This window comes from Merops nubicus, unplaced genomic scaffold (genome assembly GCF_000691845.1).
Source record: "Merops nubicus isolate BGI_N331 unplaced genomic scaffold, ASM69184v1 Scaffold49697, whole genome shotgun sequence".
Classification (NCBI taxonomy): Eukaryota; Metazoa; Chordata; class Aves; order Coraciiformes; family Meropidae; genus Merops; species Merops nubicus.
Genome location: NW_008619248.1, coordinates 1,783 through 4,911, shown reverse-complemented (window position 1 = coordinate 4,911; position 3,129 = coordinate 1,783). Strand labels below are relative to the sequence as shown.

Sequence of the window (3,129 nt, the reverse complement as noted above, 5' to 3'; positions counted from 1 at the left end):
GCTCAGGGGTGGCCATGCTGTGCCCGCCCGTTCCCCGGCGCTCCAGCCAGACCAGAACTGTGGCCCCAGCCCCAGGGTGCAGGCAGGACCCTCGCTCTGCCTTCTGCTACACCCCCTCCCCTCCAGCACGGCAGTGGGGACCCAGCAGCCTGGCTTTACTGGGAGGGTTCCAGCAGGATGGAGCCTGGGCAGGAGGTCTGCTGGAGATGCACGGGCAACACTTGCCAAAGCCAGGCAGGACATGTTTGGGGAGGGCTTTGTCCATCACACAGCCTGGACTGTGCCAGCCTGCTGGGATTTGTCCCTCACGCTGTGCCCACATGCTCCCCAGCAGCAGCTTACCATGGAGAGAATGACCAAGGCAGGGAAGAAGCCCATGATAACGTAGCACACCAGCTCCACCAGCTTGTACCTGCGACCAACAGAGAAGCTGCTTGGAGGCAGGTGCAGAGAGAGCCTGGAGCTGGACACGTGCAATGTTCGCTGCCATGCTGCAGGAAGAGGTGCCACCACGGGAGGTCCCATGTCCTCAGGTGTGAGCCACACCACCGTGACAGGGCTGGCACCCTGCTCCAGGGCTGACGGACCCCAACCCCGGCTTGGGAGCCGCCAGCACCCGGCGCTTGGGGCTCTGAGGAGGCATCTGGGACCTTTGGGTTTCTATTTGGTGCCACCACGTGGAAGAAGCGACTCATGGCAACACCTCTCTGCTCCCGCGTCCCTGCCCCACGTTCCTCCTCCCACATCCCTGCCACCAAAGCTCCTACAACCAGGGTGCAGCTGGGGAAGGACGTGGTCCAAGGAAACTCTCCACTGCCAGTTGACCAGGAGCCTGCCCAGAGACCACGTACCCATCTATCTGTCTGTCTCCATCCTTCTCTCTCTCCTCTGCAGCTTGACCACCATTGGGGCATGAAGAGGGGCTGGAAGAGCTGAGCTAGACTCTGCAATTCCCAGCAGCACGGGGCCAAGTGGAGGCACTCACCGCTCATGGAAGAAGAAGACGTAGACGGTCCCGACAGACGCCATGATCCAGATGATCCAGCGCATGTGGGAGGCCCAGGGGCCCAGCTCCCTCAGGTTCAGCCTGCAAGACCCAGGGCTGGGGTGAGTCAGGTCGAGGGCAGCACCTCAGTCTGGGCTGCAGGGGAAATGCTGCCCTCACCCCCATGGCTGTCCCACCAAAGGATCTTCCCAACTTGTAACTTCAACGTAAAGGGGTTGAGATCTACAGGACAGGAAGGTTTTGTGGACAGGGGTAGGGTACAGCCTCAAGCAGAGCCAAAGCTGAAGAGGGAAACTCTCCTTGTAGGAGCTGAGTTGATTTTTCCCCTCCAGTGGGGCCAAGGGATGGCCCCCACCCTCCAGAACTCACCAGGGAGCGTACGACGCCGCGATGAAGAAGTAGATCACCATCCTGTCAAACATGTGCAAGCAGTGCTCCACAGTCCTGGGGACGGGCACACAGACAGGTCACAGCCTCAGCACCAAGTGCCTCCAGACCCCAGCACCCTTCCCGAGCCCTGAGCAACCAGGGCTGGTACCTGAGATGCCTCTTCTTCCAGGAGATGGTGTGGAAGATGGTGGAGACAATGAAGAGGCTGGACAAGCCGAAGCCATAGATCCAGGCTGAGATAGTTTCCCACTGGTCATCAGAGAGGATGTAGAGGATGGAGCTGCCAAGGATGCTGGGCAGGATCCAGAACTGGAAGGGAGAAGCAAACCTGTCGTTGACTCTTTGCCTTTCCAATGAGCAGCTACAGCACAGTATCGTCTATTCCTTTTAGGTGTTTCTCTTGCTTTGGGTCAAAGTTACCATCCATAAGGGGCAGGCTGGCCACCCACACGGGCCAGCCAGGGCCTGTCCCTGCATGGTGCTGCTGCAAAACAGTTTCTCTGGGTGAAGGTAGGGAGGAGGAGGAAGGCACAAGGAGGATGGCTACCTCTGAGTCACCGCCCAGCACTCAGAGTGGGAGCTGCCAGCTCCTGAGGGAAGCCCTGATGTGGGGAGCACTCGCTCCCACAGCCACCCGGGCAGCCCCATGGGGCTCCTGTCACCCTTCCTGCTGGGAGGAACACTCCGTTTTCAGGGAGCTTTGCAAAATCCTCCTGCTCCACTAAGCCCACAGCCAGATTCCCCGGGGACAGGGGGACGTGGTGGGTGAGAGCAAGGGAGACACACACCAGCTTCCCAGGGCAGAAGCAACGAGAGCATCTCCACTGCCCAGGAGCATCTGGGGCACATCTGCCTCATCACAGACCCGAGACCCTCAGCAGCTGCTCCAGGGCTGAAAAAGACATTTTTAGGTGTTCCTTGAGGTCCCTTGGGGGATCCCCAGAGAGCTGAGTGCCGTTCTCCCTCACTGGGGGATGGGGACAGGGACTCACTGCGTGGGTGGCACAGTTGGCCGCGTGCTCGTACTCGGTCGGCTGGTACCTGCAGTTGGATGGGACACGGTGGTTCATGAACCTGCAGTGAGAGAAACATGCTCAGAGGGTGGGGGTTGGGAGAAAACCCTCTTGGAGGGGTCTGCAGAGGGACACCCCCCAGCTTGGAGCCCCACCTCAGTTCAGCATCACTCCGGCTGCCCTGCAGCAGCGACCCCAGCCCTGGGCACAGCTCGTCCGTCTGTCTGGCCCCAAATGCCAGGGCCCCAGGTCTGGCTCAGCTGTGGCTCAGGCTGAAGCATTTCCCAGGAGATGCTGTTGCTTGGAGAGCAGAAGGCAGGAGGCAGCTCAGCCTGCTGCTGCGGGCAGGAGAGGGCAGGCAGGGCAGGCTGGGGAGAGCCCCAGCAGTGAAGAGGGCACATGGGGTACCAGGGGGACCTGCTGTGTGTCCCTGACCCATCTGGAGGTGACCCCCTTATGTCACAGCAGCATACCCAGCTCTGATGAGGGTGTCCCCATGACGCCTTTGTTTCGGGGCACCACCTCCATCTACCTCCTGCCCACGGGGGCTGCCCATTCCAGCAGAGACTGCTGTGGGGGGAACCCCCACCACGCTCCTTTGGAAACCTGTACCTTTATTTCTGTTTCTCTCAGTCTGAGGTATCAGTTTGCTCTTGGTGTCTGGAGGAACATCTCAATTTCCCCTGTCAGACCAACACACAGCAATGAAAAATAGTGTCA

The 3,129-nt window shown here is 60.0% G+C and overlaps 1 protein-coding gene across 1 annotated transcript; it reads right to left on the bottom strand.

Moving 5' to 3' along the window:
* Positions 1-342: 342 nt before the first annotated feature.
* On the bottom strand, positions 343-2,470 carry MMD2 (monocyte to macrophage differentiation-associated 2; the record flags this gene model as incomplete). Its single annotated transcript, XM_008943707.1, has 5 exons — positions 343-412; positions 986-1,087; positions 1,376-1,450; positions 1,545-1,705; positions 2,389-2,470. Coding segments are annotated over 5 exons (490 nt in total), but the record flags the coding sequence as incomplete, so codon positions are not given.
* Positions 2,471-3,129: the final 659 nt, after the last annotated feature.